Source organism: Odocoileus virginianus, chromosome 7 (genome assembly GCF_023699985.2).
Source record: "Odocoileus virginianus isolate 20LAN1187 ecotype Illinois chromosome 7, Ovbor_1.2, whole genome shotgun sequence".
NCBI lineage: Eukaryota > Metazoa > Chordata > Mammalia > Artiodactyla > Cervidae > Odocoileus > Odocoileus virginianus.
In genome coordinates, this window is record NC_069680.1 from 790,904 (window position 1) to 813,185 (window position 22,282).

General features: G+C 39.3%; 1 protein-coding gene across 2 annotated transcripts; it reads left to right on the forward strand.

The window, feature by feature from the left end:
- Positions 1-2,704: 2,704 nt before the first annotated feature.
- On the forward strand, positions 2,705-20,473 carry CCNJ (cyclin J). 2 transcript variants are annotated; one of them, XM_020883237.2, is made up of 6 exons: positions 2,705-3,084; positions 3,736-3,845; positions 8,843-9,053; positions 16,248-16,547; positions 16,668-16,794; positions 17,430-20,473. In XM_020883237.2, the coding sequence occupies exons 2-6, from the start codon at positions 3,777-3,779 to the stop codon at positions 17,839-17,841; spliced, it is 1,119 nt and encodes a 372-aa protein (XP_020738896.1). In that variant the 5' UTR covers positions 2,705-3,084; positions 3,736-3,776; the 3' UTR covers positions 17,842-20,473. The 2 variants fall into 2 exon arrangements, with proteins under 2 accessions (XP_020738896.1, XP_020738890.1); XM_020883231.2 differs by having other exon boundaries at positions 2,709-3,084; positions 16,635-16,794.
- The last annotated feature ends 1,809 nt before the right edge of the window (positions 20,474-22,282 follow it).

Sequence of the window (22,282 nt, forward strand, 5' to 3'; positions counted from 1 at the left end):
TCCTTTCCCAATTTGGAACCAATTTGGATTATGTAAACAGGATTTACATACATGCATGGTTATAAATACCTGGATATCCCTGGAAGGAAACAAAAGCAAATAGTAATAATGCTGCCTTGAGAGTTGGACTGTGAAGAAAGCTGAGCACCAACAAATTGATGCTTTTGAACTGTGGTGTTGGAGAAGACTCTTGAGAGTCCCTTGGACTGCAAGGAGATCCAACCAGTCCATCCTAAAGGAGATCAGTCCTGGGTGTTCATTGGAAGGACTGATGCTGAAGCTGAAACTCCAGTACTTTGGCCTCCTCATGCGAAGCATTGACTTATTGAAAAAGACCCTGATGCTGCGCAGGATTCGGGGCAGGAGGAGAAGGGGATGACAGAGGATGAGATGGCTGGATGGCATCACCGACTCGATGGACATGAGTTCGTGATGGATAGGCCTGGTGTGCTGCGATTCATGGGGTCACAGAGTCGGACACGACTGAGCGGCTGAACTGACTGAACTGACTGAGGAAGAACTGGGATCAAGGGAGAGAGGGAGATCTGATAGTCACTGAATACAGTCTTCTACTGTTTGAATATATTACCTTTTGCATGCATTCATTTGAATGATGAGTGAATTGTTTAAATAAATACATATAAATATAGGTGCTTTACAATGTTGTGTTAGTTTCTGCTACCAGTGAAGTGAATCAGCTATAGGTATCCATATATCCTCTCGTTTTTAGATTTTCATGTTTTTCCATTTTAACTTCCATCCTCTTACACCCTTACTGATCACTGCTTTTGAGATTTATGTCCTCTTCATTCCAGGTATCCCCTGCCCTCCAAACACACCTTCTTCTTACAGCCTTGGCATTTACTGTTTCCCCTCCCCAGAACAGAGCTTCCAGAAATCTGCAGGCTCCCTAACTTCCCTCAGGACTTTGCATACCCTATTTCTCATAAAACAATGCCCACCCACTGTCATTTCCTAGTCTCTTTTTATGTTAATTTATCTTCACAGCACTTATCACTATGTGACTTTGTTGTTGCTGTTCATTTATTTGCTCCCCATTGGAATATAAACTCTAAATATTCTATACAGAGAGTAGACTTTTATTTAGGAATTAAGCAAATACCTAAATTGTGTCTGGCTTGCTCTAAATGAATTAATGAAGAAATATAATAAACCTGGATTTAGGATTTTACGAACACATTGGGCAGGTTATATATCCTCCCCCCCCCCCACACACACACAAACACTAAATCAATACACATACCTGTCCTTTCATCATATCCAGAAATCCAACAGAGTGTTTTCTGAACAAATATCTCCCAATGAATAACATCTTCAAAGGAGAAACCATGAGAGACAGCCTACTTATTAAACTGATGATTACAGTCTGTGACCCATTTTTCTGAAAGAGTTCTTAAATAGGCTCTGGACATTTAAGTCATTGGGAAGCCAAATTATTGTCATAAAGTTGCTTAGTGCACATGAATTGGAGCCTGAGGAGGTAGGTACTATTTAAGTGCCATCATAAATGGCATGGAGCTTTCAGCCTGATGTGGCCATCTACTCTCTAGGGAACTAAGATGGGCCAAGAACAGCCTCTCCTCCGATGATGCTGGGCTAGACTGGGCTCTGCCAACTTCTGCCTGAGTTTTCCTTGCTTGCCATTGGTTCCTGTAGCCTGTGTCACATGGCTTACATACTGTACCTATTTGTAGCTGTTCTTTAAGTATCTGAAGACGTTATTGTATCTAAAACTCACACATTCATCACTTAATTGTAGATCTTCATCATGCATCTTCTGGGGCAAAGGATTCTAAGTAAAAAAATTAAGGTTCAATGATCTACTTTTTAATATTTAAAGAGGTTGTTGAACATGTTTAGAAGTGAGGATCACTGTCCTGGGCTGGCCATCTACTTCTGGTCTGATATTCCACTAAACAGATTAAAGCACAATTGACTAGATTTTTTTTCTAATCACATTTCAGGGCTTATATCGTTTTATCTGATGTCGGAGTGTTTCCATAGTTTTGTTGTTTTCCTGATTTACCACCACAGATGGTTAATTACATCCACTACAGACTCGACAAGCCAGGTTATTACAGGTAATCTTGGGCTGAGTCGCTCAGTCGTGTCTGACTCTTTGCGACCCCATGGACTGCAGCCTACCAGGCTCTTGTGTCCATGGCGATTCTCCAGGCAAGGATACTGGAGTGGGTGGCCATGCCCTCCTCCATGGGATCTTCCCAATTCAGGTCTCCCGCATTGCAGGCAGATTCTTTACGGACTGAGCCACCAGTCTTAACTCCTTTCATTTAAAGCTTTGGGAATTTCTAATGCAAAGGAAATAAGGCGGGGGAAGAGATTACTTGGGTTTCTAGAAGGAATAAGTTTTGATGTGGAATTTAAGAGGCAGAATTTCGCAGAGAAAGTATTTTAGGGGTTTCGGAAACGGGTAAAGCACATACGGAGGGACTGATAAACCTACTGACCCTCAGAGGTATGGGTCTGTTGTAATGTGAGATGAGGCCGAATCAATCCTTGCCGAGGGTTTTAAATGCCAAACTGAGGCATCAAAACTCCTCCTCCGCCTGGGGAGCAAGCGGAGGTTCTCAGCAGGTGAGAAGCATGAGCGGATTGGTCAACGGGTGGATGATCCGTATTATAATTTCTCCGGCGCGCTCTTCCGACCTTTGCCCGCAGCGCAGGCCGGCTTCGCGGTAGGTGGTGGTGGTGCTCTCCAGTAAAGTGAACCGCGGGATCGGCCGGAGATGCTGCCCGGTCCGGCTGGGGCCCCCAAGTCACTGCCCGGCGCTGCACCTGGGCCCGGCCCGGCCGCCGATTGGACGACTCCGGGTGACCCGGCTGTATCGCGAGACGAGATTGGCAGCGGCGGGGCCGCATGTGCCCCCGCGCTGGCTTTGTACGCTGAGCCGCCTGCCGGTCCTTTAACAATGGGCGGCGCGAGCGCCCTGGCGCTGGGTCGGAGCTGAGGCCGGCGCTTTGCTGCCGAATGTCCGCAGCATGAGCGGGGCCGGCGTCCCCCGCATGTCGGCGGGGCTGGGCCTGTGAGGGCCGCGGTTCCGGGTAAGGGAGGCCGTCGTGGGAACCGGCAGGCCTGGGTTGGTGGCGGGGCACTAGAGCCCCCCGGCCCGGCCTTTGTTCGCCTTTCTGGGGCCGCGCGATCCCGTGCGCTCCTCCGGATGAGGAGGCGGAGGCTTGGGTGCGCGCTGGGCCCGGCCGGGGCGCGGGGAGGCTACGGAGGAGGAGCGCGCGCCCGATCATCTGCAGCGGGCACCCGGAGCCGGGCTGGCGTTCGTCTTCGGGCTTCTCGGCGGAAGGTTTTTACCTCACGGGGTCTGTGAGTGCTGTCAAGTCTGAGCTTCTCGGGGCCGGAGAATTCGAACCCGCGGCGCGGGGAGTCCCGAAGCCGGGCCTCCGGTCTAGCTTTTCTGAGTACGCGCCCGGGTACACGCCTAGGGAACTCGGGCCCCAGTTGGTCCCCTCTTGCCTGGCACCCGGTCCGGCAGTTCATCATACAAGCTGGCTCCTCCTGACCGGGTAGCTTGGGCCTTCCGTGAGGCGTCAGAGTTGGTTTGGTCGGTACTGGTTTTCGGACGAGTCAGGTGAAGATGAACAGTCACCCTGGGTGGCCTGAGGTCACACCCCTCGGGCGGGGGGCGCGGAGGGGCGCATGGAGGGAGCTGGCAGTGACCGCGTCTGGGGTGTGTCTTACAGACTGAAGTTGCCTCGTCTGGCCAGGCACGCCGCTGGGTCCCATGGAGCTGGAGGCGCAGTGGTGGCGGGGACAGCTGGCTGCCGACATCCATCAAGCTCTTCGGTACAAGGTAACCGCTATGTCCTGACCTTTCAGTTCGGTGCGCCTCAGTGCCAGTTAGTATAAATCTCGGCTCCCTGGAAAACCCGGTCAGGGTCTTTAACCACTAGTTTCCAAGTCAGAAAAGGCGAGTTTGCTTATTTGCTCGAGGTTAATTAACCTTGGCTTCTTCCCTGGGGTGTATCAGAAGAACCTGAAACTTGAATGAGGAGGTGGGTGGGGCGTGGTAGTTGAGAGAGGAAGATGTGAAGGGACAATCAGATGTTCTTGTTCTCAGGTGGAACATGGATTTGATATTGTATTTTAAAAGATATGTGTGCTGGCTTTTTATTGGGCAGAGCAACCTCCTTTCTTCTATAGCTGCTGTTCCATGCAGCTGTCTGTTATGTCACATTTGTACAAAAATAAATCCCCCAGCCTTTCCACTAACTTGCTGTGAAACTTTGGACAAGTTACTTAATTTTCTGATTCCCAATTTCCTTACCTGTAAAATGATTAATAATAGAACGTGCTCTGTGAAACAAATGTGAAGATTAAAATGAGGTAATACTTCAGATGTGATCAGAACAGTGATTGGCAGATAGTAAGCACTAAGAAAGTGATAATTTTGTTACTTTCTTTCCTTGAAACCCCAACACTTGGGGGCTGTTCAGAAAACCTTAAGATAGGAGTTACCTGCTCTTTCAGCTAATATCAAACAGAAGGAGTAGACCTAGTGTATTTAAAAGATATTCAGGGAAAAATACACCTTTCTGGCACAATGCAAAATTTGTTTATTGTAGCTGTCACATCTGTTTAACATGTCACCTGAGTCTTTTATAACCAGAAGAGAGCCCAGATCCAAAATTAACTCTAACTTGACTGAATTTCACTGTGGATAGAAAGAACCATTATTATGTATAGAAAATTGGAAAGAAGCAAAACAGCTGACTCTTCAGTAAAAAGGCTGCTGACTGTTGGAGTTGAGAGGTCCTGGGATAATAATGAACTTGTATCTTGATTTTTTTTTTTTTAAAGAAAAACAGGTTAAATAGATTAGAAAACCTAATTCTGACTTAAACTATTACAATTGTACCCTTTTCTAAAGTTTGAGATTTCTAAATGCTGGTTGTGAGTTCTGACATTCAGTCTCTTAGACACAACTAAATACACCTCAGCTCCCTAATTGTACCGTAGAAAAGTCTCAAGTATGGAATGGTTCTCTGGAATGTTAAGAGAGTTGCAGGTTTTCCACCTTGAAAATTGTTCAAATACTTTTGATTTTTTTGTTGTTGTTGTTTTTTCTTTAGATATTATCTTTCAGTTTTAAATGGTTCTATTTTCTAAGTGTCAGTTCTTTATTCCTCTGGTATGTGGTGAAATTAATATCTAATGTTTAATGATACATATGTTTTTTAATGACATGAAACTTAAGATTTTTCATGGTGATTTCCATGGTTTTTGATTCTTATATTTTTTGTGTAACTTTAATCCTAAGTGATTATCTGAATTAATTTTATTAGCTGAAGTTGGAAGTGCATTTTTTTTCCAGCACATTTATTGAATGGTTTTGTTTATTGGGCTCTGAGGAGGATGCAAGGAATAAGACACAACCTGTACTAAACTTATGTACAAACTATCAGAGGATGAGCTAGAATGGGGCCTGAAAGAATGCCACTGAAAGTTGTGTTGAGCCACCTGCCGCCTGTGACACGTGGGTTGTCTTTATTTTATCTTTAAGCATTGTGTAAGCCGCATTCTTGTTATTTGACACAATGGCCACACTTTATAAAGAATTTGTTAATCAGTAAAACTTGAACCTGTGGAACTGGAGAGACCACTGTTTGTAGTACACTAAAGTCAAGGAAAGTTAAAATGGACTTTTCTCACAGAGAATACATGTCAATTTCAGGCTGTTAATTAGGTGATTTAGTTGGGTAGTCATATGCTTATTTATTCAACTTATTTGCATGCCTACAGTGTACAGGGTGCTGTCAGGCATTAAAATGGTAATAGTGAATGAGATAGACATGATCCTTGCCTTTAAGTAGTCTAATTTCATTTGAATTTAGGTCTTCCGTTAGACAGTTGCTATTTAGGCACAGTGGAACGTGTTCTGTTTAGACCCAAGGTTTGTGGAGGAATAATTGGTGTGACCAAAATTGAATCTACTAGGGAAGAGTAAAAATTACAGCAAATGAAAATCCTCTTCAACCCCAAATGGCAGCTGTACTGTTTCCATTAAATACAATCACTTTTTCCTCAACAAAGCAGCTGTCCTCTAATAGCCTGTGTCTTCTCTTCTCATTGTTTTGCTATGTATACTAGTGTCTTAGGATGCTTGGGGAAGTATTTTTAGGAGCCTTTATGACAGATAGAAACGATGCTAACTTTGTGAGAAACATCAAGAAAATATCCCACAGAGTTGTGAGTATTCCTTCTATGCTTTGATTTTCATCCTGGCTGGATAGTTAACCCATTCTGGGAACAGGATGGCACTTGGGATGGTGAGCTAACAAGGTCCTGCGATTGGAGATGGAGATGACATATTTAGATCCTTCTGTGCTTTGGTCCTATGGGACCCTGGGAAGCAGACAGGAATAAGAGTGTTCAATTCTAGGGAATCAGGAGTAGATATTAGAAAAAACTCATAAGCTGAAAGAAGCGTAGGTCATTTTCTCATGTGTGTAACTGCACTTACATGGACAAAGAACTAAATCTGACAGCCATATGATAAGCCATGTCCTTTACCATTTGCAATAATATAAAGAGAATGTATTGGATACACTGTTAAAAATCTCCTAGTGGTGGCCCTCAGAATTCTTGCTTTTGTTTTGTCTTCTTTTAGCCAAGTTAACATAGTTAAAATCCACCAGTGTCTTCCAGCTATGTTCCCCTATGCATCTGGCAAAACTGTGGTCCAGTTATCACAACCAGGATAGTATTGACATTGATACAGTCAAGATCTATAACATTTTCTGTACATTTATCACCACAAAGATCTTTCATCTTATCCTTTTATAGGCATAGCCTGTGTCCTCCCATCGTCATTCTCCCTTAACCTCTGGCAACCACTCATCTGTTCTTTATTTTTATAACTTTGTCATTTCAGGAATGTTACATAAGTGGAATTATGTACTACATGATTTTGGGGGTTTCATTTTACCCACTCAGAGTAATTCTCTGGAAATGCATCCAGGTTTTTGACATCAAGCTTTTTTATTCCACCATTTTGCTACTAAAAACAGTGCTGTTAAAGGCCCTCCTTATATATAGGATAAATTCCTAGACCTGGTGTTGCTAAGTTAAAGGGTATCTGCAGTCTGCATTTTCAAAGATGTATATTATCTAATTGCCCTTCAGAAGGTTATATGAGTTGTCAACCTGACCAGTAATACACGAGTTTCTGGATCCACTCTTGATAACATAAGTGAAAATTAATGAAATATAAAAAAATGATGATTGAAAAAAACTATATAGTTATCCCTCAGTATCCATGGGAATTGGTTCCAGGATCCCTGTAAATACTGAAATTTGAGGATGCTCAAGTCCCTTATGTAAAGTGGAGTAGTGTTTGCATATATCGCATATATCCTACACACATCCTCTTGTATATTTTAAATCATCTCCAGATGATTTAATCATCCATGTTGCAGCATATATCAGAATTTCATTTCTTTTTAAGGCTGAATAGTATTCCATTGTATGTATATACTACATTTTGTTTATCATTTCATCTGTTGATGAACACTGGAGTTGTTTGTTTCCACTTTTTGGCTCTTGTGGATAATGCTGCTCTGAACATGGTTGTACAAATATCTCTTTGAGTCCCCACTTTAACTTCTTTTGGATATATATCTAAAGGTGAAATTGCTGGATCATGGTAATTCTACATTAATTTTGGGGGGAATTGCAATACTGTTCACAGCAGCTACACAACTTTATATTCCTACCACTACACAAGGGTTCCAATTACTCTACATCTTTGTCAATACTTGTTAGTTTCTGTTTTCTCCATTTTCTTTTGGGGGGATTTTTTTTTACAGTAGCAATCCTAATTGGTATGAAATGGTATCTCATAATGGTTTTGATTTGCATTTTCCTGATCATTAGTGATTTTGAACATCATTATAGGTGCTTATTGGCCATTTGTATATCTTCTTTGGAGAAATGTTTAGTCAAGTCCTTTGCTCATTTTTCACTCGAGGTGTTTTGGATTTTGTTGAGTTGTATGTATAAGAGTTCTTTATGCTTGGATATTAACACTTTACCAGATATATGATTTGCAAATATTTTCTCTCATTCTGTGGGTTGCTTTTTCACTCTGACAAAAGTGTCCTTTGATCCTTAAAAGTTTTTTTTTTTATGAAGTCTTACTTTTTTTTTGCCTGTGCTTTTAGAATCATATCCTTGTTACTTCCTTCCATTGTAATACCTGTTGGGTTTACTGTGGCATTGTGCTGAGCTCATAAAATGAATTTAGAACCCTTCCATCTTTCTGGAAATTCTTTAATAGTATAGGAATTTTCTTATTTTTAAAAAAGGAGAAACCATATTAGAAAATACTAGTGGATCTTCGACATCCCTACAAGTGTAACACAGTATGCATTATACTAGAAGCATGTCCATTTATCCATTACCTTCTAACTAAAAGCTTTGAGCATCTTTAGGGGGTGTGTATGTATGGTTTGGTTATTATTTTGGTAATGATGCTTTTCTGAAAACACGTGGTAGGGAAAACAGGATTCCGTTATTAAAAATCTTGCTAAAATAAATCTATTCAATAATGTAAGAAATACCTATAACTGGTAATGTCAGATGTGGTTAAGAATAAGGAGAAAAGTTTAGTTCTAAATTTTAAATACCATTCATTATCCTTCTACTCAGCTTTTTCATTTTTGTGTTTTACTCAAGAAAAGTGTTTTAGGCAATGGTAACACTAGTATATTGGGGGGAAAGTGTCATCTTTGCATTGGGGGGATAATTCTTCTACAGCCTATTTTAGACTAAATGTTCTTCTTGATTTAGGAGCTGAAGTTGCCTTCCTACAAAGGCCAGTCCCCTCAACTAAGTCTCAGAAGATATTTTGCTGACTTGATTGCCATTGTGAGCAATCGTTTCACACTCTGCCCTTCTGCCCGACATCTTGCTGTCTATTTGCTGGACCTGTTTATGGATCGTTATGACATCTCTATCCAGCAGCTGCATTTAGTTGCACTTTCCTGTCTGCTTCTAGCAAGTAAGTATGAGTACAATCTATATGACTGGAAAATTCTAGTTTATAATTAAATAAATTTACGTAGAACTCAGTGAAGTACCGCCAAATTCCTTTCATTCCAGTTTACTAGTATTGGAAAATTTATGTTGAAAGTGCTTTTTGGCATAGTAGTTCTTAACCAGACATACTAAAAAGTGGCTCTGAAATCTTTCAAAAACATGTGTACCTGAGCCCCACATCCTGAAGATTCTGATACGGATGTCTAGGTCATTGCAAGTCTACTGACTGAAAATCTACATCATGGGACCTGGATATTTTTTAATGTCTTAAAAATTTCAAAGGTGATTCTCATGTATCTTCCAGTTGGGAACCATTGCCTTAAAGCAATGGTTCTCAACCAGGAGCAGTTGTGTCCCACTGGCAGATATTTGGCAATATGTGGAGACAGTTTTGGTTGTCATTACAACGGGGGAGAAAGCTAAACATCTGCAATGCACAGGACAGCCCACACAACAAAGAATTTTCTAGCCCCAAATGTCAGTGAAGCTTAGGTTGAAAAACTCTGATAGGTATCATACTCTTGTGGTGTTAGAATACCTTCTACTGACTAAGTGGTGATTTGGATTAATGAACTGAAGGTTCACATGCAATAGCTACACATGTGAAAACACTTGCTTTTACAGTAGGCAAAACTGCATAGTAAGCTGTAAGGTAGAATCTGTTAATGGGCCTTTTGGTGCCTCTTTCTCTTAACATCTTCCTGTGACATATTTCATTGTTTGTTAGTATCTTGACTGAAGAGAAAGAGGGTGAGTAAAGGCATTGAAAGTGAAATTTTTCTTCTCTTAGTTTTGTGAAAAGATGGTATTTGTTTTTGAGGTTGAATCCATTATGTAGTGTTTTTTGTTTTTAATTATTCATGTCATTACAATGGAAATTTAAGTCCCACTTAAAGTGACATGTAGAAATATTGACTGCCTTCACCTCTAACCCCCATTTGAGGATATAGGATCCAATGTGACTGCTATCACTGGCAACCCACTCCAGGACTCTCGCCTGGAAAATCCCATGGAGGGAGGAGCCTGGTAGGCTGCAGTCCATGGGGTTGCTAAGAGTCAGACACAACTGAGCGACTTCACTTTCACTTTTCCTTTCATGCATTGGAGAAGTAAATGGCAACCCACTCCAATGTTCTTGCCTGGAGAATCCCAGGGACAGGGGAGCCTGGTGGGCTGACGTCAATGGAGTCACACAGAGTCGGACACGACTGAAGCGACTTAGCAGCAGCAGTGACTGCTATCTAAGAAACATTCCTTCCCTACCCTACCATCAGAATTCTTTCTAAAACACCTTTGTATTTGACTGCAAATAACCCTAAAACCAAATGCAGGCCTGTGTGGTATCATTTATGATACTAGTCTTTTCTGCTTTTCTTTTCCTGTCCTTATTTTTCCTCTGATGACTTCAGCTCCCTATTTTATCTCCTGGAAGCTCTTTTTCTAAACTGTTTCAAATCTTTTGTGGATCAGGTTGAATATATATAAACACAGCCCAGTGATGACTTTCCACTGCCTGTGGGTTAACGTAGAAACTCCTTAATGTAACATTCAGAACTGTTCATCTGGACCCAGCCATCTTACTAGACTTTTCTTTCAATTCTGTCCCCATGTAACTTGAGTCAAATTCTTACCAGAATGGTATATTTCCTGAGTATCTATCTTTCTCCTTTAATCTGTTGCCTCCAAGATCTAGATGTATCACCTGCTCCTATTGCCACCATCCAGGAAGCCAGAGGTAATGTTTGTACATTTTTAATTAACCTTTAATTTGACCTTTAATTAAGGTTTTATCCTCATAAGCAATCATGTGTACAGTTCTGTGTTTCATCACTATGATGATTTGTGATTTAGTAGTTTGCATAGGGTTGGAAATACCCATACTTGGCATATCAAAAATGTGTGAGAATCCACACGGAATGGCTTTCTGATATCCTGTACAATATTAGTTTATTATAGGATCGGTTATAGTAGAGAGACACAGGAAATCAAACATGCAAGTTAGGTTATTTTAAAATCTTGGGATCAGTAATGAAAAATTTTTTGCCTGGTGTGGCCATCACTGTCCTTCAGTCACTACCAAGCCCTACCTGCTCTGTGCCTATGGACTGTGAAATTATGAATGATGGATAGTCAGTTCATAGACTGACTTATATTTATGACTAAAATTTACTAGTAACTTACAAAATGATTTGGAGATTATAAACTAGATATTTATAAACTACATATTACCATCAGAGTTCACCAAGGTCTCTAGCTGAATAATAAGAACTCTGGCCACCATGCAAAGCTTGGTGCCAGGTTTCAGCAATTTCCACAATTTGGGGAAAGGATCTTCTATTTATGCAGTATCTTAGGTTGATTGGAATGGCATTTTCAGTTCTTCTTTCTAAATTTTCTGTAACTGTCAGTTTAAGGTCATGATCAGTTTATTTTATTGAAGATTATTTGATTTAATCTGTGGTAGTATATAGTTACTTTTGGCTCATTTTCTAGGAACTAGACTCTAGGATTTGTGTTTACTGAGGTCAGATGAGAATTGTTTACTACCTATTACTAAACGAGTCAGATACCTCCTCCCTTTGTTTTACTGACCCCGCCCTATTGTCTCTACATTGTTCTTCTTCCACTGGAGAGTGGGAAAGTGTGAGATTGGTGCCCCTTAGCATCTCAGCTCCTCCCAGGTAGGCACTGGTCAAATGGAGTTCAAGCTGTCAGCTCTTCAGTGGGCTCAGGAGCCAGAGGCTGGCCCTTGGTAGCCCACTGAAATCTCTTCTCCTTCCAGTTAGTGAAGTCTAACTTTACTCCAACAGAAATGTTTAGGATGCTTATAAACCAGTAGTCTATTTTTAATATCTGATGTATGTTTTAAATTTGTGGAGTTCTTTCTACTGTTTCTTACATTCTTACACTCTATCTTCTTATATTTGAATTCCAGAGTCAAGTCTCCAGTTAGTTATCATAAACGGTTCAAATGATGCTTCTCTTCTCTCAGAATGATTAAACTCTGAATGTCCCCCTCCCCCAGCTGCTCCCTTCTTTGGGATGGGCAGCCTGTTGTATAAAAGTGAAGAACAACTTACAGCTGACAGGACTCAGCGACAGCTGTATTTTAGTTATTAAATAGGTTGGAAGGCTTTGGTAGTTTGGTTAAAAATGGAGCACAGCTTGTAAGTTTCAGGTACTAATGCATATCTAGCTGCTTGGATGTACACTATTAGAGGCAGGAAGAAAGGACCTCCAAACGGGAGAGTGGCATGTAGTATTTTTGCAGCAGGGATTATGGGAAATCTATATGATATAGAAGTGAATCTCTTGTCAGCAATATGAATTTCAACAGCCCTTGAGTCTTAGGTTACATCTTATAAAATGAAAATAAAGACACTTAACCTTACAAACTTGTTGTAAGGATCAAGTGGGGTAGTATGTTAAAAGCACATATGAAATTGAAACATAAAGGTTAGCATTGTAATAATTAATTCCTCCATAAATATTCTATAATCTTTAGTCTGGCTCCCTAGCCCCAGAGATTTTGACTCATTCCAGAGAAGACTGATATATCCTGGGAAATTCTCAAACTCTTAACTTCTTGACATATAATACCCCGGCTCCCTTGGCTTCTGTGATCAGTGTTGAACTTGTAGAGGGCACAGGAGTGGTCTTAAACATGAGACTTTTGATAATCTGCTCAGGGTATTGTGTGTGCTTAGTTGCTCAGTCATATCTGGTTCTTTGTGACCCCATGGACTGCAGCCTGCCAGGCTTCTCTGTCCCTGGGGGTTCTCCAGGAAAGAATACTGGAGTGGGTTGCCATGCCCTTCTCTCGGGGATCTTCCAACCCAGGGATCAAACTCAGGTCTCCTGCATTGCAGGTGGTTTCTTTACTGTCTGAGCCACCAGGAAGCCTGTTCAAGGTTTTGTGTAACTAAGAAAAAGATCTTTTTGTGTAACTAAGAAAAGACTTCAAGATGAAGTCAAAAGTGAGATTACAGGCTTTTAATAGCAAAAATTTGTGACAAGTGTTTGTTTCTTCTTGCTAACCCGTACTGGGTTGACAAGGCTTTTTACTATTTGATAGGTGGAAAACTGTATGTCATAGATGATTCTATTTATATATCGATTTTTAGTGAGAATAGAACCTTTTTTTTTCCCCTCTATGAATTCTGTCTTCTGGTTCCTTATCCATTTTTTTCTTATTAGACTGGTAATCTTATAAATTTGTGAGAATTCCTAGTAAATATTAAGGGTGACTTTTTTCTCCTTAGTAATAAAAGACAAAATGTGGGTGGGCAGAGATCACAGTGACATCTATCTGATCCATGCCCTGCTACCACATACCTGCCATTCCCTCCTGACTTTGAATATGTGCTGGTTTCCATGGCAGATCTGAGCATTTCCTATAAAGGAAAGACAACCTGATGTTTTGTTTCTGGGGCCCCTGATTCTTTATTTTCTGGGAAGCAGATGTGAATTTCCTGTGCCCTTATTTCCTGTTTGGGACCTTTATCAATATAATCACATGGTTTCTGGTATTTCCTTTCAATTGAAGAAACTGATCTTTGTGATCTGTATGTGGTATTATGGATAAGTAGATTTAAAATAGTCATGCACATAGCATTCAGCACGATAAAATCTATATATGAATGTAAGTACTCACAACATCGTCACACATTTTGAAATCCTTTAACATCCATGTATCTGAGTATATTACTATATATATAATGAAAAATTTCCCCAAAAAATTAAATCTCAATTTAAATATCAAGTATGGTTATTTATGCAGTATGCAGGTTATTTTTAACTTTGCAAATCAAGATGCAAAGACCTTCACACTTGTAATAGCCAAGTACTTTATAAATATAGAAAACCCATGGATCCTTAATAATATAGAAGCCTGTCTATTCTAGGAGTCCCCATTTAGCTTTGGTCTGGAAGCAGATTTGGAGAATTCAAGCATAAATCTTCCATTTTTGGTTTGACTCAACTTAATTGACCTTAAATGAATTGGCCAACCTTGCTAACTTCGTTTCTTGAGCTGTGAAATTGGTCATATACAATTTTGTTTTCTGTGTTGAAAGGTTCAAGTAGATAATATGAGACATTTTCTTGATCCTTGAATTAAACAGTGAATTGTGGTACATTAATTTCTTCAAAGGAGCTTTAAACTCATTAACTTTTACAGTATTCCTTTGAAGTTCAATGCCAGTATTGCTGCTGCTACACAAATAGAGTACTTTGAAAGCCTTAATGATTCATCCAGAGAGATTGAACTAAATTCCTAAGTCATTCTCCTTCTGAAGAATTCCACTCTGTTATACACAGAACAGTGGGTTCCTCTCCTATATTTATGCAGTGATCATACTGGATGACTGTCATTAAGACCACTTTAGTGCTTTTCAGCTCTGCTAATAAATGCCATTGGCAAAACTTGTGAAATTCATCTTTATGTGATTTAAACTGGGAAGCATTATCTAGATTATTGAAAAGTCTGAATTATGTAAGTTTTTTGGATTAACTCTTATTTGCAGCAATATTAAGAGTGGTTTAAATCTAACAAAGTTCAAAATTCAAAATTTATGGAGTGGGAGTGAAATTTCTAACTCTTTGCACCTAGACTCTTAAAGTCATGAGCTTAGAGTTCCTGGCATAGGAGACAAACCTTCTACCCTAGTTCCCCCTCCCTAACGAAAGACCAGGGTAGTTAGCAGTGTTTTTTCCCAGCCCCTAAGGCTGGCCAACTTGAACAGACCTCTGACTCCAGTATACTGATCATCTGGGCTGAGTGGTTCTGGCCACTACCATTTGTTGTCAGAACTTCAATGTATGGTTCTGAAAGAGAAACATCACAGGGGAAACTGGTTTGATTTCTTCTGGTTTGGCAGTCTTTCTGTTCTTCCCCCAAAAAATGTTTTTAAATGGATAAAATAAAATTGTAAGATTTCCAAAGTAACCAAATATGTTAAAATAGATATCAAAATAGTAAAACAAAAATTTTATATATTAATATGTAACATTCTAATAACTATAATTATGAACAAGTATAAAAACTATTGTGAGAAATTATAATAATTGCAGTATGACAATTTTGTACCTTAATATAAAAGGAAACATAAGGCTAGGAGGTGGAAGCCTTTAGTTTTAATTTCCTTTCTTCTTTGGACAGTCATAGAACAAAGACCCAAAGAAACTTGACGATAATTCTTTTGGTTCTATTGCTGCATTTGAAGAATCATAATAGTACTTGATACTTGAACTTTCCGAACTTTCTCCAGCCATGAATTTTAGAGATACCTAAAATGAATGATTTATATCTAGTAAAATACTTGAGGGAAATTAAAGTGCAAGAAAAAATAATTTTTCAGTAGAAAAATTATTCAGGGCTAGAGGGGGCATTTTATTCCTCAGCTGTACATGTGGGTGAGTTTCATGAAAAGAAGTTAATGCCTTCAGATAACCAGGTTCAGTATTTATGCATATTCTGCCTTGAGTAAGTGGATATAAAATTGGTATAAAGTATCTTCCCCTTTTTAAAATAACAGACTTGGCTAGATTTTTGGTTTAATTCAGAAGAGGAGGAATAGGGGGGTTTAGTAGAATGAGAATGTTTGTGTTAGATGGTCACCTGTTTTTTTTTTTTTTTCCTTTCTATTTATATCTCTCTGAGATTTTGCTGAAAATATGCTGAGATGAAACTCTCGAAGCTTAGCTATTTTTTATTTCAGATAATTTTATGACATTAAATACCTTAAACTTTGTCCTAAAATAGTTTTTTGGTTTTTTTTACCAACTATCACCTGCCCTCATAAAGAAATTTCCTGAAAAGATTCAGCTGTTGAGATGAAAGTTATTTTTTCAGTGGCACATAGGACTGTTTTCATTACACAATAGGACATAGATCAAAATGTTTACACATTCCTTTTTTTGGTGGGGAGGGGAGAGGGTTAAAGAGTGTGGAGTGTTGGCACTGGGAGAGAAAACATGAAGATTTGAGAACCATAGAGTTCTGGCACAGTTGTATTTACCCAGAGTAGGGGGAAAATGTCTTTGGATCTAAATCTTTCCACTAAGATAGCAGATCCCATTTAAGGTACTAGACTTAACTTTGATTATTTGGCCTAACATTTTCTTTCTTTTGCTTTTATTTCCTTTTGCATATAAGGTAAATTTGAAGAAAAAGAAGATAGTGTGCCTAAGCTGGAGCAGCTCAACAGCCTGGGTTGTATGACTAATATGAATCTAGTGTTAACAAAACAAAATTTGCTACATATGGAACTATTATTATTAGAAACCTTTCAGTGGAACCTCTGCCTTCCAACAGCTGCCCATTTCATTGAGTATTATCTCTCCGAAGCAGTACATGAAACAGATCTTCATGATGGCTGGCCAATGATGTGCTTGGAAAAAACTAGACTTTACATGGCCAAGTATGCAGATTACTTCCTGGAAGTATCTTTGCAAGGTGAGTTGTTGTAGATGCCAGTAAGTGACTTGTGAGCTTGTGACTTGTGTATTTTGTTGCTTAGGTTCATTTTTGATGTCTCCACAGATTATGCCTTTCTAAATTATGCACCTTCTTTAGTAGCTGCAGCATGTGTGGCTTCTTCAAGGATTATACTTCGTCTTTCTCCAACGTGGCCTACAAGACTGCATCGTCTTACTGCTTACTCCTGGGATTTCTTAGTGCAGTGCATTGAACGGCTATTGATGTAAGCCTCTTTGTTCTTTTGTTTGTAATTTCTTATTAACATTCTTCATGTAAAATGAGCCTTGGAAACAAGTTCTCAAAGGCCAAGAGCTTTTAGAATACTTGCTCTGAAAGCTTCCTGATGACATAAACAAGCCCCTGGTGAGCAGTACTCAGTGGAGTACTGAGTGGAAGGGGAGTTTCTTTTGGCTGTTATCCAGGTAGAGGCTGTCATTGCTAGTATGATTCTGGGTACCTGATAAGGAAAGGAGCTGCTCTTGTGTGAGTCCACAACTGTGAGATCATCCAAGTAAATCTTGCTCCAGTCCTCATTTCCACATCTTTGGTGATATCCTGGTGGCCTCACAATTCAAAGTGGCAGTCATATTTAAGTGCTCATTGTGAACATAGCTCCCAAGGTGAAAAGAGCCCTCCAAGCTACTAGCAGCCAGTCCTCAAGGGTTATACCAAGGGAAGGAGCTTTCAGAAGGCTAAGAGTGAGTTCTCTTGTTGAAATTATGGTTGCAGTGACTGCTCCCTGGGCAGTGGGGCAGTCTAAGGAGCCAGCTGTTACAGAGTTGGGGGTGATGTGTGACTTTCTTGCAGATTTTTCTCAAGTAACATTATTAACAAGTTTCCTTTATGTCTGTGTTGCAGCGCTCATGATAATGATGTGAAAGAAGCAAACAAACAGAGAGGACAGACAGGACCTCAGCCAGCACAACTAAGTGTGTTCCAGACAGCCTCCCAGCCCTCTCGGGCAGTTCACTTTCAGCAACCTCAGTATCTCCATCAGACTCATCAGACCTCACTACAGTATCGCCATCCTGTATCGGAACAACCAAGCTGTCAGCAGATTGTATCTACTACACACACCTCATCTTACACACTACCGACATGTCCTGCTGGCTTCCAAACTAGTGTTCAGGGCCTTGGGCATGTGCCAACTGGTGTTGGGATGTCACTGGCAATACCAGTAGAAGTTAAACCCTGTCTAAATGTTTCTTATAACCGGAGTTATCAGATAAATGAACATTACCCTTGCATTACTCAATGCTTTGAAAGGTGATTTTATGTGAAGGTAAGACCTGACCCAGACTGTTGTGACTTGAAGCTCTGGGGCAAGCTTTTTGTAAAACTTCTCTTCAAAAGGAAAGGATCCAAATTTCATCAGAACTCGTCAGATACCAGCACTAGGAAGACTGACTGTCCCCTCCAACACACCGTGAATATCTGGGAGGACTAAGGTAACACTGCAAACACTTTAACAGTGTATATGTCAAATCCTGTTAAAACATTTCTATATGACACATTATAAAGCCACAAGTGATGGTCCAAATATTTCAAAAATATTCAACCCAACAGAAAATTTGGACAGACTCCAAATTCGCTGTTTCAAGATTTGACCTGTGGTGGGCTCTGGGCCTAATGTTGGCTTATATGTCAGAGATTAATGTTTATCTGTGGACTTGCCAAACAGTCTTTTTATGAAGGAAAGTTCCAGTATTAATTTTTGAAGAGATCCTTTTTTTTAGTCTCCAGTTTTGATTTATATTTTTGATCTGCAAAGGAATTTGACTAAGTTTCAACTCATGAATTTCTTTGCCATACCAGTCAGTGTGGTTAAAAAAATTTTTTTAGATATTCTAAATAACTCCTTATCACAGATAGTATAGGTATCTGGATTTATGTACTAAAATTAAGATTGGAGTAGATTTCTTAAAATCATGGTCATATATTTTTGTTGTTTTTCCCCTGTGATCAACCTCAAGTCTTTAGAATTAAACACATTTAACTCAGGGAATTTGTACTACTTGGAAACACTTAACTGTAATGCAACATGCTTTGGGAATGTTATAGTATGACTACCTTAATAACATAGGTTAGTAGACTCCTGCTAGAGTGTGTTTTCAAATGAGAACATAATGGTAGCTTAGAATGAATGAAGTGGTTCCTATCATTCGTGATACACATACAAGTTTTGCATTTCTCAGTGCAATCAATGATTTATACTCAGATTTGGTATTATTCTATCAAAGTTTTTTCAGGGGAAGGTGTAACTGTAAGATGTCAGTACTAGAATGAAGTCCCATAGTTTGCTTTGAGGTGGGATGTGGCCAGGGTAGTTCTCAGGTTGTGCTATAGAGCAGCACTTTGTTCCATGGAAGACAGGTTTATAAGCAGCCTTTGGATCCAGCTAGTCAAGTGTAAGCAGGCAAAGGTGACTTTCATTGGATTGGCCCCGGAACTGCCCTGGGACATTTCACTATATTTGTAATGAGTGAAAACAGCAATAGGTCATTACAGCAAGGGCAATTGGGGGGTAAAGAGTTTGGAGGAAATAAACTGAAAAAAGGAAAAAGAAAAGAAAAACCATTGTAATAACTGAAACTATATACATAGTGCTCTTATCTGTGGGAGAAGAGGTTTGGTGGAGGGAAGCTTTCTGATAGAAAAATTAGTAAAGTGTGTTATTTTGTTTGTGTGTTTTTTTTAAAGATAGCACTTGAATAGAAGGGAAACTGCATGGCAGGTATGTGACTGCCGTAATATGCATTGAAGACAAACTTCTTATTATAAAGATGTTATGGGTATGCAGCAGGAGTCTCAATAATCAAGCCAATGGCTTTTGTTAGGAAGGGAAGGGACTCATCACAGCAATGGATTGATCCAGATGGCTCCAGTAGATGAATGTGGGTGGGTGGCTTCTGTCAGTGTGAGTTCTTACAGAATATCCTTTCCTTAAATGAAAGGTAACTTTTATCATTAGAATACATAGGGCATGATATGGATTTATTAGTCTGGTAGATAAAATGAAAAACTACTCAGGTAAGAACACTCACTCATGGCAGATTTTTCAAGCATGAAAATTGTTTTCTGAAAATATCATCACTTTTCTCTTTACAGAAGGCTGCTTATTGGATTTTGGTAGTCCTTACCTCAAGAGAACTTGAATTATTTAGGGGAAAGTGGGTTCAAAAGAGAATATATCATCCACATTCAGAACCTAGCAACCTGGAGTCCAATTTTCAGTATTTTAACTACCTCAATAATACTATGAATGTAAGATATTGGGATAGAGATCCCAACTTGAAACAACAACTGGTGCCTATGGTAATTTAAATGTCTTGTCAAATGCTTTTACTGATTGGTTTAAATGTCATTCTTGTTATAGAAGAATATGCCTTTTTAAAAAGCCTGTAACACTTTCCCAGTTTATATTTAAAAAAGCTAAAGAACACTGGATTAATTTGGGGGGGGGGGGAGAGTAAAATAATAATTGGTTACTATTGCTGCATACCCAGGGTGGGGTGGGATGGGGTGGTTGGAGAAACCAGTACTATTTTTAAAAACATTAGGTTTACAGTATAAATACAACTCACAACTGCTAGCTTTGGGGGGCTGTGGGTGGGGGGAGTTGTGTGGGTTTTGTTTAATTTATTGATTAGTCTAAAGCAGGTTTTTTGTTTTTTGAGATTACCGGACCATCATTAAATGTGTACTGTGAAGAAATTAATGATATGTATAAAGGGCTTTACCAAAGTCCACTAAATAAACACCACTCAAGTATAGACTGCAAACCAAAATGTATCTGTTATGACATTAATTGCAAATAGCAAGTATGGTGCTAAAGTCCACACCAATGGAATTAGATGAGTGCTATGCACTTAATTTTAAAATAAAACTAGTTTTCATTAAAATGGTTTTGGTGTTTTGTTTTAAATATAAATATGTACGTTTGCAGCTTCATTAAATCATGTCATCATGTAAGTCAGACATGGAATTGTAATTACACTTACGAAGTAAAAGCTATCCCAATGGAGAATATCACCATAGTGGTGGGAAACATTTGTCTGTTCATTATGTATTCCATACGGCAGAGACCAGAGCCCACAGAAATGTATTTGATATTACCTTTCTGGCCTTTTGAACTTAAAGTAGTTGTTAGTATGTTAGAATTGCAGTGTATAATTTACAAAACAATAATGCAAGCTGCAGAAGATTTGAAGTCTGATTTCAAAAGTAGGTACGTGTAAAATGGCCAGAGGTGTGAGAAGGCTCAGGGTTGACAGTGAGAATGATCTGTTCGGTTAAGTATCACTACTACTTAATTCAACTTACAATTTAACAGATAAAATTTGTTTTGAAGAGTAAAATTTTTAGCAGGGTTAAGAATTTACATCCCTCAAAAGTATTTCTTGAATTTGTTCTATGTAATGTCACTTATTTTGGCACAGTGGCATGGTTTAGCAACAGTTAACATACGTTGCTTGTTGTTGTTCTTTTCACATTGTTAATACACATACATATTGTTCTTTAAGGCTGAATTTAAGAAAAGCAACAAACATTCCAAAACGGGGCAGGTAGCTTTACATTGAGGTGATTCTGAGTCCCATGTGATAAGTTTATATTCATCAATAAACTCAGCTTATTAAGCCCATAGTGATAGACTTATCTCCCGAGCCTCAAGCAGCTTACATTTTGCTTGCCACTTGAAGAATTAGAATGGTTTATCGTCCACAGCTCAGTTTAAAATTATCTTGGTTAAGGGATCACTCAATTTCGTTTTTAAAATCTCTCATACTATGGGGGAAAAAAAATAGTTAAAAGCATCAAAACCAGGCTCTTGCTTCCTATGAGAAGGATACCTTCTACCCTATTCCTAACCCCACCACCCCTTTTTTAATTAAAAATTTTTATGACTTTTTAAGAGCAGTCTTGCATTCACAGCAAAATTGAGAAGATAGAGAATTTCTTCCTGCCCCTACACATGCACAGTCTCCCACATTATCAACATCCCCACTAGAATGGTATATTTGTTACAAGTCATGAACCTACATTGAGACGTAATCACCCATTATGAACATTTTGGTTTACTCTTGGTGTTGCACATTTCTACTATCACCATTGTAAATTTATAAAGGTGCAATGGCATACAGTTAAAAAAGGTGTAATGGCATCTATTCCACCATGCATTCTCACTAGTGGAAGTCTGTGCTCCACCCACTGGTTCTTCCTCATGCAATCCCCACCCTTTACCCCTAGGTAACCACTGATTTCTTTCTTGTTCCCATACTTCGCATTTTCTAGAATGTCAGTTGGGATCATACAGTCTGTGGCCTTATCTTTCACTTAGTAATTATGTATTTACATTTCCTTCATGTCTTTTCATGGCTTGATAGTTCATTTTAGTGTTGAATAATATTCCACTGTCTGGGTGGATCACAGTTATTTATCCACTCACTTAAAAGGACATTGTGGTTGCTTCCAAGTTCAGAAATTATGAACAAAACTGCTATATACATCCATGTGCAGGTTTTACTATAGACATAAGTTTTCAGCTCCAAGGAGTGAAGCTGCTGAGTCTTAGGATAAGAGTATGTCTAGTTTGTAAGAAACGACTAAACTGTCTTCGAAAGTGGCTATAGCATTTTGTGTTCCCACCAGCAATGAATGACTTCTGATCCACATCCTTGCCTGCATTTGGTGTTGTCAATGCTCCAAATTTT

What these genes read in the sequence shown, in the direction of transcription:
- CCNJ (XM_020883231.2), top strand. Translation starts at nt 3,777, where the DNA reads ATGGAGCTGGAGGCGCAGTGGTGGCGGGGACAGCTGGCTGCCGACATC. An exon ending in ATCAAGCTCTTCGGTACAAG is followed by an intron (nt 3,846 to 8,842) that starts GTAACCGCTATG and finishes TTCTTGATTTAG; the next exon opens with GAGCTGAAGTTGCCTTCCTA. An exon ending in TGCATTGAACGGCTATTGAT is followed by an intron (nt 16,795 to 17,429) that starts GTAAGCCTCTTT and finishes TCTGTGTTGCAG; the next exon opens with CGCTCATGATAATGATGTGA.